Source organism: Motacilla alba, chromosome 6, assembly GCF_015832195.1.
Source record: "Motacilla alba alba isolate MOTALB_02 chromosome 6, Motacilla_alba_V1.0_pri, whole genome shotgun sequence".
NCBI lineage: Eukaryota > Metazoa > Chordata > Aves > Passeriformes > Motacillidae > Motacilla > Motacilla alba.
Window position 1 is genome coordinate 33,725,169 of NC_052021.1, and position 16,796 is coordinate 33,741,964.

Here is a 16,796-nt window from a genome sequence, read left to right on the forward strand (position 1 = left end):
AGTATTACTTAACCTCTTACCTTTGCCAGAAAAAATTAATTCAGTGTTTTACAAAAGCAAGCAGAATCATTGCACTGAAACAGTTTCTTTTCAAGTAATCATTAACAATTAATTAGGTGAAGAGTAACTGTCAAAAATTCCTGTTGTACTTGATCCCATATTGAGTGTTTTGGAGCATAAAGGCTTAAAAAGCAATATTTTTTGTAATTGCATGTTAAAAAAATCTTCTCTTTTGATATATTGTGAGTAAAAAGCAGAAGGGAAAATAAAGGTCAGGCTTTTTGAAGTAGTTTTTGTTTGACATTGACATCTATCACTCAGCTTTTCTGTAAAGTATCATCTGTTTGCTTCAACAGCAAAGCCTATTGCAGAACTGGGTGTAATCCAACACCTATTTCTTTCCCACTGCTCTTTCCCAAAACCTGTTATTCAGAGTTTGCAGCTGCCAGCATGTGACACAAAAGAAAAAAAAAAAATATCTTTTTTATACATGTCCCCAAATCCTACTCCAGTGGTCAGGAGTTCAGTGTTAGTAAGAAGGAGAAGAGATGATCAGTCTTCAGAAAAAAACTCTTGTTCCATCAAGGTCACTGCTTTATTTACTGGTTTTGGTACTTCAAAATTTTTTCTCTCAAACAGTCAGACACCCAAAGCAAATATTTTGATTACAATGAACTTGTAGCTCTCACCTTCCTTTACAATTTTATAGCCAAAACCTACCAGTATGCTACAAACTGGGAACACAGAGAACTAGAGGATATATATTCCTGCAAAAGATATTTTAATCGGATTTTTTGTTCATATGTACATTTTATTAACACTTATTTTGATTTCACTTTTTGAAAAAATACAGGAAGTTACCAGAGAATATTATTTCTGGGAATACTTTTTGTGCTAGAGATTGATGGGTGTTCCATAAAATAGGATCAGCTTATTGCACCAGTCTAGAATCATTTCAGGAATTACAGTGATAATTTTTTTAGGAATTCCAAGGATAAAGAAGTTCCTTCAGAGCCCAAATTGGCTAAAAGCAGTTAATGGGTTGCTAAGCAATCCTGGCTGCCTGTTAGCTGGCACTTGAGGAGAAGGGAGTGTAAAATGTGATCATTAGGGTAAGATGAAAAAAGGATCCCTTAACTGGTTCTTTGCCAGCTCCAAGATCTGTCCAGCAAGGAGCAAATATTCAGAGCACACTCACCTGACAAACCACCCTGAATGATGAATTTCCCTCAATAATGGGAGCACACCAGAACTTTGGGATAATTATTTTAGTGACCATCTTGGGGGGGTTTAGTTCAGCTGAGGAAAGCAACAGATCTGCAGCAAATAGATTTTCTTGGGACAACACTGAGAATTCCTGGATTTGTTCAATACCTGCTGCAGGGTAGATGTTCCCTGGATTTCAGTGAATTCTGGGAAAGATCAAATCATTGTTTCTCAGGATAGAATCTTGCTGTTCCACTAAACAGTTGCCAGATAAATGCAAACGTGTCGCTCGTGTATTTTATAAGCTCTTCCCGTGGGTGGAAATGCTCTGCCCACATTTGCAGGGATTTATTCATTTGGATCCTTCATCAGGATGAGGTTGGGAAGGTGCCACAGACAGGCTGCAGGAAATTCCAGCTGGAGCAGGAGCTGGGGGATGTAGGGGAAGGGGAAGAAGCAGAGCAGGACACAACTGCAAGGACAGTTGGGTTCCATCCAGGTTCTTCAGGCAGAGTTGCCTCCACACCTCTCCAGTTCTGCTGAAAACATTCCTCAGATGTTTCCTGAAAACTTGCTTTTCCATGGATCTTCCAAGGATTTGTTTAAAAAAACAAAGGGTTTGGGTTATTCCTAACAAAATGGGTCTCACCATCCTCTTGGGAGCACCTTGGCTTAGGTGAAGTCAGAAGTTTTATCATGAAAGAAATGAAATCGTGTTAGTTGAAAAAATATCTCATAGAATGCAAAGCTGAAGTGTTCAGGGGAGTTAAATTTACTTTATTTTTGGGAAATGGTGTGTTATTCCACTCCGTTTCCCAAGGAATGTCTACAGAGAGGCCTAAAAATGTGGGTTATTTCTGGTAAATATGAAAGGTTTCTGTTTCTGAGGCAGCACTCCAGGTTTTGCTGGAGCTCTAACTGAACACACAAAAGAAAATGCCATTTCCCAAATGTTGCCCTGTATTATCCTAAACTGCATGGAAAAACCAACCAAAAATTCAGATATCAATATATTTAGCTGAGATACAGATGTTTAGTCGTGGGGGAGCTGTGCAGGACCTGTGCCAAGGAGTTGTTTTGTGACATTAAAGGTCTCAGATTCCTGAGTTCTTTAGAATGGATGGGGAATTCATCCAGAATGGACAGGGAAGTTCATTCCCAGCATCAATCTTTAGTTACAAATGCACAATGTGGTTTTCCTGCTGCAGTTCAGTTCCATGAAGAAGGAGATTCTCATGGAGGTCCAGAAAGAAAACTCTGAGGAATGTCTGGGGAACGGAGAAATCCTCTCTGTAGAAAGGGGAGGATGAAAAACAGGAGCAATGGGAAAAGCAATGAGAAATTCAGGTCCTGGTGGACAAACAACATTTTCAGCCTATTGGAGAGGAAGCCACTGAAAATGTGGAGTCCCAGGATGGAAAATAACCTTTTTTTTCCATGTAGTCAAGAGTTCAGGTGGAAGGATGAGGAGTGAAATTACAGTTTTCAGTGACAAATCAATAGAGCCACCTTAGAGTTAAATTGTGTTGTGAGAGGCCATTTTAGAGAACAATAAAATCACACTTTTAATAAAATATTGATATGAGCTTTGCAATAAAAACATCTGCATAAATAAGTCCTCTCTTGTTTCACAAATCACCCCAGTAAAATAAAATAGAAATCACCTTTTTTTTTCCTAAATAAAATTCCCTCATTTATAAACAAATCATTTCAGTTTCTTATCTCGTAGAGATCGCAGTGGGTTTTATTAAAATGACTGAATTAAAATGACTCTATTAAAATTACTGAATTACCCTGAAATACACCGTGGGGGGATTTCTCCCCAAAAACCTATGTATCACTCAGGCCTCAATAAACTTTATTGTCCCTCAGGCTATTTGCCTCTCCAGCACATACCTGGGAGGATTTATCTGCTAAGAAAAGGGAATTTTTCTACCCAGCACACAGGAATAATAAATGTTTGGTACTTTCTCGTGCATGATTTTATTTACTCAACAACTAATGGCTGCTCATTTGTTATAGTTACCTGGAGCCTGAAAGTTTTGGAGTGAGATGTACTTCATTCCAGGCTTTCATTTGTGCATTTTATTAACAGGCAACTTTGATTTTAATGGGAGAAAGTCAATAAAACTTAGCCAGATTATATTTTCTTCGTGCACTTTGCAAAACTTTTATTGTGTTTTAATGTACAAGGCGAGCTTGAAGGTGAGGAAATTATATTTTCTAAGCTATGAATATTTTAGTGGGAAACATCAAACAGAAATTATGTTTTATTAAAAACAGGGGGTTGTTCAAGTATTTTGAGGGCATTTTAAAGTGGGTCCAAAGCCAGGTTGGACAGGGCTTGGGATAGTGGAAGGTGACAGTGGGAGTCCATCACCCGTGACTGGGTGATCCACGAGGTCCCTCCCAACCCAAACCTTTGTGGAACTGTGGGCTTCAGCTGCTGGCAGGGTTAACCAGTGTTGGTTTTTGCAGATCTGGAGCTGAATGGGATGTCCAGCTCCGACATCCCCGACGTTCCCCCTCCTCTGCCCCTCAAAGGAAGCACGGCCGACTACGGGAACCTCATGGAGAGCCAGGACTTGATCAGCCCCACCACGTCCCCCCCTGCCCACCAACGGGTGAGTCCCCAGAGAATGATCCCTTCTGCAGTTCCTTGTTCCCTGAGCCATCCCAGGGGAGGTGAGATCCTGCTCCTGCAGCCACCAGCTGATCCAGAGGGCTCTGCAGCGCCAGGAGGGTGAGGGACCAGCAGAACCTGAAGGAAAGTTGGCTTCATTCTGGGCGATTCCAAGGCAGATGTTGTCAGGTTTGTTGGGCTTTAACCAGCAGGAGCAGCAAATTGGATTTAAAGCCTTTCAGTCCTGTGTCAGGGAAGGAAATAAAACATGAACCTGCCACCTTCCCTTCCTGGAGCTCCGCTCTGCCAACGTTCAGTCACCACTCATTTATTTCCTTGAGGCAAACTCGTGTCCCCTTTGAGGCAAGGAGCTCAGAAACTCTTCATCACCAACAGGGCTTGCAGCTTTCTGAGGAAAATTCACTTTTTCAGCTTTGTTTCCTGTAGCTGGAAGCTTTTAAAAATAATGTGGTCCTTCTCTTTAAAGCGGCACTTTTGAGAAATGTTTTTTAGTTTCTTTATGGGCAAAAAAAATAAATTTAAAGGGGTGTGGAGGGTTGATCCTGGCTGGTGCCCACCAAAGATGTTCCATCACTCCCCTCCTCAGCTGGGCAGGCAGAGAAAATACAATGAAAGTCTCATGGGTTGAGATAAGGACAGGGAGAGATCACTCACCCCTTGCCCTCAAAACAGGCTCGACTTTGGGAAATTAATTGAATTTATTACCAATCAAATCAGGGTAGGGCAGCGAGACCCCACGAGGTCACAAGTTTTCTTTGACTCTGAAATGTCAAATTTTGACCGAGCTGTTCAGTGGGAAACATCCCAGCAGAAGTGATCCCTTTTTTGTTTGCAGAGGTCTCATCCAGGATTCCTCTGATGTTCACCATTCCAGCAAAATTCTGTGGAGTAACTTGATTTCCAGCAAATTTCATGGTGGCAGAAATCTCAGCAGAGGAGGAGTCAGGCAGGAGCTTGGTTTGACCCTGGGAATAGTTGTGTTTAACACAGATTGTCCCAGTGCACGAGTCCACCTTTCCATGGTTAAAATTGTGCCTTTGTTGTTGCAGGAACCACCTTTTTCTAAATTGTTTTACCATTTCAGGCTGAATGGTAAAATAAAAATACAGGTATAGAAGTAACTTCAGGAGTGAAAATAGAGATATTCAAAACACCATGTTTTACTCTTTATTTCCATATACTGAAAAATTCTCTGTTCCAAGCCTCTCTTCCATAGTTGTTCCCCATGGCTGGATCATTTTAGTCAATATTTTCACTTTCCCTCTCATTTCCATCAAACTTTCCTGCACTTCTAACCTTATAACCCCTTTCCCCAGCATGTGTCCCAGGGGCCAGCTCTCATTTGTCCTGAACACAGCCCTCTAAGTGGAAAATTACAGAATGTACAGCAGGGCTGCCAGGAGGTTTGTCTGAGGAATCCATCCCCAGGAAGAAAGCTGAGAAATTCACATCAGGATTCACATTTCTTCATCTCCTTCCTGCATAAACTCCGGAGTTGTAAATTCATTTTGTGTGATGTACTGCAAGGTTTAGGCTGTGGTAGTAGCTCAGGATTGCTAAGATGAGTTCAGATTTTAGCTAAAAACATTAAACAGTGGTAAGAAATAAAATCCTGGCAGCCAGGGGTTTGTTTCCTGACTGGTGAGGCTTTTGGAAGGGGTTTCCACTCTGGGGATAGATGGTTTTAGTTACTGTATGACTCCCAAATGGTGGTTTTGGGAGCCCACCCCTGGAGATAACTCGGCCTGATTTGCTCTGTGACCTTGTGCAGCTCCTGTACCTGTCACAAGCAGCATTTCCACATCATTAAATAGGAGTTCAGAAATACAGTGCCAATATGCTCCCGTGGTTTTTTGCAAAGTTTTATTCAGCTCTTAATATTTTTGCTCTTTCCAGTCTTGATTGCTCAGGCTCCTCTCATTTTTTTACTCCATTTTGTCTCTGTAGGAACAGAGCCCGTTTTTTAACATCTGGTGTTGAAGGGCATCAGGATTTAATAGCTCAGAAATGCAATCAGATACAAGCTACATCTTCTTATCTAACTGCCCACAATTTTCTTCAGCATCTGTGTTTTTATAATCTTTCCAAGACCATGGAATGTGGTTTCAAAGCCTGGGAGATCCTGGGATCTAAAGCAGGTGTGTCCCAGAGCCACCTGTCCTGTGCAGGGCCAGGAGTGGCACTCGCTGATCCTTGTGTGTCCCCTCCACCTCAGCAGATTCTGTGATTCTGTATTAGGTTTAGAATTGATTTTGGAGAAGGTTTCTAATCTTATAACAATCACTCTGTGCCTTTATTTCATCAGGCTGGTAGGAAGGAGCCTTTTAAAGAACATCAAGAAAATGAGTAGTGCTGGACATGAAAGATCAGATGGGTAAATTCTCATTGCTGCTGTGATTAAATCCCACTCCACAGTTTTAATGACTTATGTTTCATGGGTCAAATAGCTCCATAATTCATAACTGGATAATTCTCTGCCTGGTAAACTGATCATCTTTTAAATTACACTGCCGTTGTATCAGTGAAGAAAAATCAGTAAAACCTATTAGAGATAAGATTATCTGAGTAGCTTTTAAACTGGAAATATCTCCTTGTGTGAGGAATGATTGTGTTTTTCACTCTGGTTGTCTTGCAATGGGTTATGAAAGGCAGGAAAAGTGCTGTAGTGAACTAAAAGCAGGCAGCCAGAGAGGGATCAGATGCTCCAAGTCAAACCGCAGGCAGTAATGTCATTTTTGAGACAGCAATCTCAGATATTCGGAGTCCAGTGTTACCTTGGTCTACCTCAAGTCTTTAATCCAGATGATCACCTCATTGTCATTTCCTGATTGTCCCTTACTCCTTGTTAATTCTGAGACCTTTGTAGATATTTTCTTGCTCCCTGCGATTTGTTCTGCTAAAAATGTCCTTAATAATATATGGGAACATAAAAAAAAAGAGAGAAATCTACGACTCCTGCAAGGATTATTATTACATCAAGGGATTCCTTTAGGCACTTATCATTCTTTATGGGTTCATCCTCACCCTTGCATACAAATCAACCTCCTGCTTTGTATTCAGAGCAGGGAGGGAGCTCAAAGAAAATAGATAAAGGAGCACTTGGGTTGCTAATATTGGCTATAACACTTCCTAAGCATGGGGTAATGCTTGGGATGGGAACAACTCCATCAATCCAGCCCAGGTGGAATGTGGGGATGGCTGAAGCCTGAGGAGCAGAACAGCCTGGGGCTGACTCTGCTGTGTGGGGATTATTCTGCTTGCTCATTGGGGTAAAACTGGATGATACATTCACATCCAACACGCAGAAGGCCCAAGCCAGGGGGATTCCTCATGAGTTGCAATGCAGGTGCTGCAGTGCTGGGAATTCTCTCTTGTAGCAGCTGCAGTGAGCAAAAACTGACCTTAAAGGCTTCAGCAAATGCGTTGTCCTCATGTGGACAGGGAGAGGGAGGCTGGAAACGCAGCTGGAACCATGGAGGAGCAGGGAATTAGGGAGCACAACTTGAGGGGTTGCAGTAGCAGCCTGCAGCTCCTCTCTGATCTCTGCTGGCAGTGAGCAGGGACAGGGGCCAGGGGGTGGCTGGAGCTGTGTCATGGGGAGGTTTAGGTTGGATCTAAGGAAAGGTTCTTCCCCCAGAGGGTGCTGGCACTGCCCAGGCTCCCCAGGGAATGGGCACAGCCCCAGGGCTGCCAGAGCTCCAGGAGCATTTGGACAATGTGCCCAGAAGAAAAAAAAACAAATTAAAATACAGGGTTTATTTGCCATCTGATCATTATTTTTGCCTGCTGGGGATGGGAAACCTTGCAAGCCTTTCCTCCTGTGCCAGTCCCTCACTCTTCAGTGGGTTAAGATGTTGCCGAGCAAAGAGTTTCTGAAAAATTAGTTTACTTTTTAATAAGTCTCCAAGTCAATGGACTGCCACTGCTTTTTACAGGATTTGGAGTGAAACCTGCGTTGTCCTTCCTGCTGTCTGCCCAGACATGTGATGTGTCCCTTGATTCAGTGGCCATGTCCTGCTCTCCACACGGGATCAGGCCATGGTTTGGGCCATGCTGGTGTGCTGGTTTATCTCTCTTGCAGGACCTGGCCTTCAGTGAGGAATGCAGGGTCAGTCTGGAGTCTAAAGCTGATTCTGAGGGTTTTGCTCATCACTCCTGAGTCTGTTTGTGCACAGACTGGAACGGGGAGGCAGCACTGGGGAACTCGAGTGTCATCCAGTGAGGGCAGGAATACTGATGGTGTTCCTGTGGAGAAATGGGGCTCCACAGAGGGAAAGTGGCCTTAGCTGTGCTCCAGCGGAGCTGTCACACTCCAGGAGCCAGGTCCTCCCTGCCTGAGGGGTGTAGGGCCGTGACAGGTCCAGCTCTGCCCTCATCCACTGCCATTGTCCCCCACAGGAGCAGGGCCTGCCAGAAATCAAGGGGGAAGTCCACAGAGTCATCAGCGTGGGTTACAAGGGACCTTAAATCCCCCCCAGTGCCATCCCTGCCATGGCAGGGACACCTCCCACTGTCCCAGGTGCTCCAGCCCCAGTGTCCAGCCTGGCCTGGGGCACTGCCAGGGATCCAGGGGCAGCCCCAGCTGCTCTGGGCACCCTGTGCCAGGGCTTGCCCACCCTCACAGGGAACAATTCCTTATTCCCAAAATCCCATCTAAACCTACCCACTGACAGCTTACAGCCATTCCCTGTGCCCTGTCCCTCCATGCCTTGTCCCCAGCTCCTCTCCAGCTCTCCTGGAGCCCCTTCAGGCCCTGTAAGGGCTCTGAGCTCTCCCTGGAGCTGCTCCTCTCCAGGTGAGCCCTCCAGGTATCCCAGCCTGGCTCAGGAGCAAAGGAGCCCCTTTGATCTGGGATTCTGACCTGGAGCAATTCCATGTTGCCCTTTTTGAGGCATTTCTCTGTTCCCTGTGAGGGGCAGGGGTGGGGACACACATCTCTGCAGGAGAGCTCCTCCAGTTCCTCTCCCTGACCCCAGGGCTCTCCAGCAAGGGCAGGTAATGGCTGTGCCACAGAGTCAAATGAGACTCTAATAGATGATGGATGAACCAGGGGCTAAACAGTCATTTCCCATCAGTTACCTGCTGGATTTTGCACAGAACTTCGCTCCCTGGGTCAAACAGCCAATTAGCTTAAACTGTCTGTAATTTGGCTGCCATTAGTGGAGTTGGGCTGTTCTCCCTGCTGGAGAGTTACTCTGCCAGAGCCTCACACTCCAGTGTTATTTTTCATGGCAGATATGAAATAACCACGTTGTTGTCAGGCATCTCAGCTCCGTGCTGAAGGAGCAACTCAGTGTCTGAAAGCATTTTCACAGTCCTGGGTGGCTGATGGTCTATTTACATCCCATTTCTGCTGCTTCTGACCTAATTAAATCCCTTAATCCTTCCAACCAAAGTGCTTCTCACTGGATCTCCAGAGCGTGTCCTATCGATGGCCATTGAATTTCAGAGAGTTCCTTGCACAGGAAAAAATCTCGTGCAGTGCCACAAGGACCCTTTTGGAGAATCAAATCCAGTTTGATTTTTTTGGTAGTTGTTTCTTTTAACAGTATTCTATGAACGAGAAACAACTCATCTCTCATTTTGCTGCTTGAGAGTAGCAAAAAAGAAATTTAAAGAAAGCATTTTCTCATCTTCTGTAATTGATTTTTACTACATCTTGAACACGCCTGGTGTAGTGCAGTTTATATCTCTCTGTAAGAGAAGACAGACAAATGTTTTTAAACTTGATTCTTTTCTGTATCAGGGAAAGGAAAAAAAAAAAAAAACCCAGCAAACAAATGGGAGCAATTTCATGTCTGAAGCAGAAGGAACAGATTGTTTCTGTGTTGCAGATGTGCCTTTTACATAAGGTTTCTGCTTCCCCTGAGGTACCCCTGAGTCAAGGGTTCTGCCCAAAATAGGTTGGGATGTGAAGCAGCAGCCTCTGTCAATTTGTCAGGAAGGAAAGGGAAAAGTCAGGTTCACAATTAACCACCGAGATATAAACACCAACTCGGCAAAGAGAGTCTTAATTAAACACCAAATCAAGGCAAACTCTATTTTTATGGCAGAGTTTCTAAGGGGAAGCACAGCACAGATGAACTTTATAAGCCTGATAATGGTTTTTGTGAGTGTGGTGTTAAAGGGAGGGGGGAAATGTGGTTGAATTTCTTCTGTCCTGGATAAAAGGGAGGATGGATCAGCCCTGGGAGTGGTGCTTTGGAATTGCCCCAGCTCCATAATGGAATGTTTTGTCTTGCAAAATTCCCACCAGTGTCACCCCAACCAGCATTACACATCCTACTTAATATATTCATTGGGAGCTTATTATATAAATGAACATGTGCTAAATTTATCCGACTTTCTAATGGAAATTGTAAATTCAATTATAATAATTATCTACCTATCTCTGCTATTTCTTTCTGCCTAATTTGCTTGCAGAATCTGAGCTCGGGTAGGTTTTGAGCTTGTTATTTATAGCATATATATTTAGCTTCTTCTCATTGTATTTGCATTGTCTCTGCTTTTCAGAACCAGGTTTTCAGGGCTGATTTGATTGTTCTCTGATCAATATGAAGGGGCTCATTTGGTTGAGAAATGCCTTTGATCTAATTGAATTGAGAATTATTGCCAATAGAGTGTTATTTAAATTCAAAATGGATTTGCACAAATGATGCTATCAGCAGAGTTGGGTTTTTTTTTTTGCTGGTGATGAATATGAAGTTAAAGAGAGCAAAGCAGGGAGGAAAGTTTAATATTTTGTGCTGTGTTTTTGAGGGGCACATGGTTTATGGAGTTAGAAGGGAATGTCAGCTCCATGAGATGTTCATGTTCTGCAGACCACCAGCATTTCCCAGAGCTTTCCCAGAGCCCTTGCCTGGATACAGGACTGTAATTAAGCAAGTTTTCAAAGGTTTTGGAATCTTCAGATCCCAACTGACATTTATTCAGATGCCTTAGCAGGAATTCAGGAGTTAACATGCCAAGTTAAGAGTGGATTTGCTCAGGTAGAAGAAATATTTAATGGTTCTGGCTGTAACACTTCAGAGGCAGATCAGCAGTGGCATTTTAATTAAAAACCAAACAAAATCTTCCGTTTTGCATGTAGTAAAAAAATTAAATTCTTATTTTATCTGCCTGTCATATTAATCTGTTGACTTTTCTGACTCAGAGATCATCGTGTCCCACTGGAAGTCACGAACAAGCAGCGCCCGTTTGGAGCCTGCTGTGGGGAATCATGGCATCCCTTAGGGTGGGAAAGGCCACTAAAATCATGCCAGCCAGTGTTCCCCCAGCACTGCCAAGGCCACCACTGCCCCCTGTCCCCAGTGCCAGGGGTGGGTGCCTCTTTTCCAGGCAGGCAGGGAAGTGCAGCTTTCCAGCCTGGCGCCCTGGTCCGGCGCCTCGCTCTTGGTTCAGAGATTCTCCCTCAGCAGCAGATCAAACCCAGTGGATTTCCAGAGTGCCAGAGAGCATTCTGAAGCCAAGGGGGAGGCTGAGAACAGGCAGAAAGAGCAGTGGTGCTGCTGGAGGGGCTGGGAAATGGAGAGACAAGCTCAGGGCACGGCTCTCTCGTGGTGGTCTGGGATCCCTCTTCCTTTGCCTGGGAGGAATGAGGAAAGGTGTAAAATGGAGTGGAAAGTGGTGCTCTCCAGGCAGGATACAGGAAAGAGATTCCAGCAAAGATCCAGCCTGCCTTGCTCAGCCAGGTTGCATTCCTAGCTGTCTCCTTAGTCTGTGATCAGTAAAACTGCCTGGTGAAATCTCAGATGTGTAACTCCACGCTGGCTTCAAACCTGCTTGGGAGAGCATATTTAGTTACCTTAAAGGTTGTTTTAGATACCTTAAAGGTTGTTTTTCTTCTGCTCTTACTCATCTCTGAAAACTCCTAGTCATGAGATTGCAGGAGCATCAGGAGCTGCTCTGAGCAGAGGAGGGGCTGAGGTGTCCTGGCATCACCCTGGACCTCTCTCCTTTTTGGGACAGCATCCTTGAAAAAGATGTTTTGGTTCTGTGCACTTCCATGGGGTTTCTCATTTGTTTAGATACCAGGATCTTCCTGGTCCTGACAAACCATCAGGAATTCTGTCCAGCACTGAGGCTTGGGCTGTTCTTGCAGAGGTGGCCAAGGAATTTGGGCAGAGCTGGTGCTCCTCAGGCTGTGCCTGTGTGCAGCCAGCAGCTGGTGCTGGGCTGGGGGAGGCAGGACAGGAGCAAACAGCTGGGAAAGCATCCCTGGCCTTGGAGGAAAACAAAGGCCCTGACTGGGGAGTGGGGGAGAATCATAAGGAAAAACAAAGCCAGAGCAGAGTTGATGAGCTGTGACACTGCAGCACAGCCTCTGGGAAACCTGTGCTGCCTGCACAGCCAAAATCTGGGAAAACCTGCCTGCAGACTGCTGTGTTCTCCAGCTCTTTCTGCAACAGATTTTATCACTTCTATGTTTCAATGTTAGGGAAAAAAGGTCTTAATTTCCATAATGGCTTTTTTTAATTTGTTCAATTAGCTGGTGATTCTGACTGGGGATGCTCTTCTGTTGTGAGATATGTAAAGTGATTTAAAATACGTATATTTGAACGTTCTGCATTCATGTTTGGAATATTTTAATTATAACTCTGTGTGTAATAGTAAATTGTGAGTTACTTATGTCTCTAAATGATTTTAAATTGTTTCTTTTTTTGTTTTTTTGTTTAAATATTTCTGTTCTAACTGTGCAAAATCCAAAACATAATGGAAAAGCAATGAAGCCATTGCTTCAGCTTGGCTTTTAAGCTCTGAGTGCCTAGAGGCTGAGGGCAATCGATACAGACCAAGAAATCAATATCCTATCATGATATAAAGTGGGGAATTATAAACTTCTCCAGTGCTTTCAAAAGATTTTTCCCTTAAATATTGAGCTAATTAATCCTGAACTCTTGAGAGATTTTTTTTTCACTGTCAAAAGTCAAAGTTATATTTAAAAGTAATGGCTGAGAGCGTTCTGTGTTCACAGCAAATTCTGCAGGGAGAGGTTTTTGTGAGCCAGAGGGTTCCAGACTCACCTGCTGCCTCTTGCACTTAGAGATGTTGCAACTCAAAAATGTTGCAAAATTCCATTCATTCCTAACGTGACCTGCCCAAATTGGTTTTTTCCAGCACCTGCCTCCTCCTCTGCCCAGCAAGACTCCGCCGCCGCCGCCTCCCAAGACGACGCGGAAGCAAACGTCTGTTGACTCTGGGATTGTCCAGTGAAGAAGGAAGTGGGTTTTTTTCCAAAGATCAAGCTGTAACAATTCATTTCCCTAAGTATTTTATGGTCTATAATGTTTACCTCATTCAGGTGTGCAGTATCTAACATTTAGTGCAATGGTAACTCCGTAAGAAATCCATTTCTCGCCGTGTGTCGGACCCAACACTACATCCCCTTGTTTTTGGGACCATTCCTTCCCATAACTTGAAAGAAATCTGGATTTCTACTTGAGACTGGGAACTCCATCAACTGACAGAACCCTCTTCCTAAACCTTCTCCCTGCTTCTGGATAGCGCCAGGCACAGAGCCAAATGGAGATTAAAGTGAGAGCTGGAAATGTTGTACCTAAAGATTTTGGGTACCTCTGGAGTTTCAAATGAGCAGAGCTTTTGTACCTAATCTCAGTGTATATAGGAATCAATGACAATATTCACATGGAATTCAGGGCAAGAGGAGGTTTCCCAGTGAGGTGAAGCTGCTGTAGGATTTCCCTGAATAACAGGGATTTTAGCCCAGGGTTAAAAATCAGACACCACTGATTTGTGAAATTGGTCTGTGTTGCAAACAACCTGATTGCAACGAGCAAAGTGGGGATTTGGGGCTGTCTTGGCCACAGTGACCACGATGCCATCGAGTTTAAAACCTCTGGTGAGAGGAGGAAAAGTGCCAGCAAAACCTCCCCTCTGACCATGAGGCTGCTTAGGGAATTTTTAAGGTCCCCTGGGAAAATGTTCTTGCAGGTGCTGGGGTCCATCAGTGCTGGTCCCTTTTTAAATATCACCTCCCAAGGGCACAGGAGCAGCAATTCCCAAATGTTGGAAGTCAAGCAGAGCTGGCTTGGCTGAACAGGGATCTCCTCTTGGATATCAGCTGGAAAAGGAAGGTGTGTGCCAGTGGAAGCAAGGTCGGGGGCATGGGAACAACACAGAGCTGCAGCTCCCCACTACAGGGAGAAAACTCCTGTGGTCAAAGCTCAGCTGGAGTTGGAGCTGCCAGAACTGTTGGGGACAAAAAAAGAGAGTTTTTTTCCAAATATATCAATGGCAAAAGGCAGTGTAAAAATATCATCAGCCCATTCTAGGGTGGGGATGGGCACCTCACAAACAGGGACAGGGACAAGGCAGAGGTGCTTAACACATCCTTTGTGTCTTCAACGTGGGTCACAGACCAAGAGGGTCCCAGGGCCCTGAGCTGGAGGATCTTGACTGTGACAACGATCAACTCCCAGTCAGCCTGAAACTGCAGGATCTGCAGCCCCAACTGAACCCCTGCAAATCTATGGCCCTGATGGGATTCATCCAGAATCCTCAAAGAGCTGCTGATGTCATCATAAAACCCCTCCTGATGATTTTTCCTCTCTGGGGAATCCAGAGAGGTCCCAGCTGAGTGGAAGCTGAGGAATGTTGTCCTGATTTTCAAAAAGGGCAGGAAGGAGGACTCCGGAAACTACAAGCCCAGTAAAATAATGGAGAAGATTATTCTGGGAGGTCCTGGAAAACACCTGGAGGACAGTGAAGTCACAGGTCACAGCCAGCACAGCTCCGTGATAGAAAGTCCTGCTCGTGGAACCCAATTTGCCTTCTACAGCAGGGTAACCCAGCTGGCTGATCCAGGAAAGCCAGGAGATGGAATCTTTTTGGACTTCTGCAAAGCTTTTGATACTGTCTCCCATGAGATCCTTCTGGACAAAATGTCCATCCTACAGCTGGAGGAACACATCATGGGATGGGTGAGCAGCTGGCTCAGGGGTGGGCCACAAAAGGTGACAGTGACTGGGGTGACACCAGGCTGGTACAAGTCTAAAAAAGACATTAAACTGTTAGGGAGTGTTCAAGGGGAAGGGCCTTGAGGAGAAGCCGTGTGAGGAGCAGCTGAGGGCACTTGGAGTGTTCAGCTGGAGGAGAGGAGACTGAGGGCAGACCTTGGTGGGTCAGCAGCATCCTCCTGAGGGAGCTGCAGGGGCAGGAACTGAATCCTCCATTGTCACAATCAGGGACAGGACCCAGGGAATGGCTGGAGCTGGGCCAGGGGGTTTAGGTTGGATTTAGGGAAAAGTTCTTCCCCCAGCGGGTGCTGGCACTGCCCAGGCTCCCCAGGGAATGGACATGGCCCTGAGGCTGCCAGAGCTCCAGGAGAGGTTGGACAGTGCTCCAGGGTGGGGATTTTGGGGTGTCTGTGCAGGGATGAGAGCTGGATTGATGATCCCTCTGGGTCCCTCCCAGCTGAGGATAATCTGCGATTAATGGGCTCTGTAAAATCAGCCACTGCTGATCACCCACTGCCAGTGCCATTCACTGGGACCTGCTGGGTGTCCATGAGGGGGGAAACAAGGCAGCCTCGGAGCTGCCAACAGCACGAGGATATGGCAGAGAAAACAGAGAGCAGAGAGGAGACTCCTGGTCATTCTGAACCTAAATGTTGAGTACAGAAACGGGGAGAGCTTTTTCCTTTCTCTATTGTGTAATATTTCGTGTTGGATTAGGATGAACTGAGCGGAATCACTTTGTCCTTGTGCCATCATTCTGTACAGTGTTTGTATATATGATGGTTTTTAGAATGTTTTAATTTTTATGGTGCCTGCTTTTCACGTCACAATGATTAATGTGCCTGCAAAGAATGCTTTACGTATTCTTAATTTCCTAATTGCTGAAAGTGTAAAGAAAAGACAAAAGGTGGTTTTTTTTCCAGGTATTAAGCTCTGAGAAATATCAGACTGATGGGGTGGGGCTTTGGGAGGGAGGAAGGAAACTAACTTTATATTCTAGTGGTTTTTTATTGTCATCACACTTTGGGTTTTTTTATTATCTACAATCTTTTTACTCTTACAGTAGATTGTTTTTAAATATACCACTGACTCAAAAAAATAAACTATTATTTTAAAAGCTTGTCTGAGGAAATGAATACATTCCCTGGGTATTTTTGGTCCTCGCTGCAGAATTTTGGGAGCTACTGCATTATGTAGAAGGCTGTGTATACACTTTCCTTTTTTTCAGGACAGTTTAGGAGGGGAGCTCATGAGAAAACTGAAATCTTTTATTGTGCTGTTGTGGTTGTCCCTGCAGGTTGGAGCTAAAACACACCTCAGCACTAAGAACATCCATCCCTGTGTGCTGTCCATGCCCAAAATGATGGCTTGGCTATCTCTAAGTGAATGCTTCAGAAAAGAGATGAGTTTTATGTAATATTTTCCACCTCAGGTACCTGCTACACGATGCAAGTTCCAAGCAGAAGTGACTTTACACAGCAGTAAAACAACACTGCTGTTACAGAAGCAGAAAAATTGCCCTTCTCATAAAAAGTGGCTCCTGTGGTCAATTACATATTCTCATTTTTTTTGCCTTAAAGCACGGTGTCACTTTGGATCAAACAAACACACTTTTCCTTGCTGTAAAACCAGCTCCTGGAGTGTCTCAGGATTTACTCTTGGATCTCATCCTGCAATTCCCTCTTTGTTTTGTTCCTGTAATCTCCACTCAAGAGGAGCAGGCAGGGAAGGATTCTTGGCTGCAGTCAATCAGATAGCCATAGTCAATCAATAATGCATTACAACTCTAATTCTGTAAGTCTTGTATTGAAGTGAGAATTGCTTTAGAGGCTGCTCTTGCTGCGTCTCATGCTGGGATGCAGGGTGAGTTTTCCTCTCTTCTGTTCCATTTGCTTCCTACAGGATGGGAAGAGCTTTCCCATCGACCTTTTGGTGGATGCCTGTAAATTGTATTTCTGATAATGTGTTTG

The 16,796-nt window shown here is 44.5% G+C and overlaps 1 protein-coding gene across 1 annotated transcript in view; it reads left to right on the forward strand.

The window, feature by feature from the left end:
• The window catches only part of DOCK1 (dedicator of cytokinesis 1), a 273,464-nt gene extending 257,516 nt beyond the window's left edge, over positions 1-15,948 (forward strand). The window contains exons 51-52 of the mRNA XM_038141075.1: positions 3,685-3,830; positions 12,968-15,948. Coding sequence (XP_037997003.1) covers positions 3,685-3,830; positions 12,968-13,063 — 242 coding nt within the window. The 3' untranslated portion in view covers positions 13,064-15,948. The remainder of the gene's footprint in view (positions 1-3,684; positions 3,831-12,967) is intronic.
• The last annotated feature ends 848 nt before the right edge of the window (positions 15,949-16,796 follow it).